This window comes from Bison bison, unplaced genomic scaffold (assembly GCF_000754665.1).
Source record: "Bison bison bison isolate TAMUID 2011002044 unplaced genomic scaffold, Bison_UMD1.0 scf7180017864057, whole genome shotgun sequence".
Classification (NCBI taxonomy): domain Eukaryota; kingdom Metazoa; phylum Chordata; class Mammalia; order Artiodactyla; family Bovidae; genus Bison; species Bison bison.
The window spans coordinates 5,768,683-5,768,980 of NW_011494629.1; the positions used below are offsets into that span (position 1 = coordinate 5,768,683).

The 298-nt window shown below is 75.5% G+C and overlaps 1 protein-coding gene across 1 annotated transcript in view; it reads right to left on the reverse strand.

The window, feature by feature from the left end:
• LOC104985724 (chromosome unknown open reading frame, human C9orf3) overlaps positions 1 to 298 on the reverse strand; it is a 424,441-nt gene that overhangs the window by 80,057 nt on the left and 344,086 nt on the right. The window contains exon 14 of the mRNA XM_010836042.1: positions 195 to 216. Within this exon, the coding sequence (XP_010834344.1) occupies positions 195 to 216 (22 nt within the window). The remainder of the gene's footprint in view (positions 1 to 194; positions 217 to 298) is intronic.

Below are 298 nucleotides of genomic sequence, written 5' to 3' on the forward strand. Positions count from 1 at the left end.
GCGCAGGGCGGGCGGCGGGCGGCGCGGGGCCCGGGCGGCGGCGCGGGCGGCGGGCGGGCCTGGGCGGGGGCGGGGCCTGGCCTTAAAGGTATAGGCGGCCGCGCCACCCTCCCCGCAGGTCGCCTCCGCCCCTACCCCCGCCGGCGTGCCGGCTATTTTATTGTTCTCTACTCAAACATCTTTCTTCTCCGCGCGCGGGCTCGCGCCTCCCTGGCGCTGGTCGACCCCGGCGCGCGCGCTTACCTTTCCAGTCCCACCCATGCGGGACCTGGGGTACCCGCGAAAGGGCTTCTCGGCC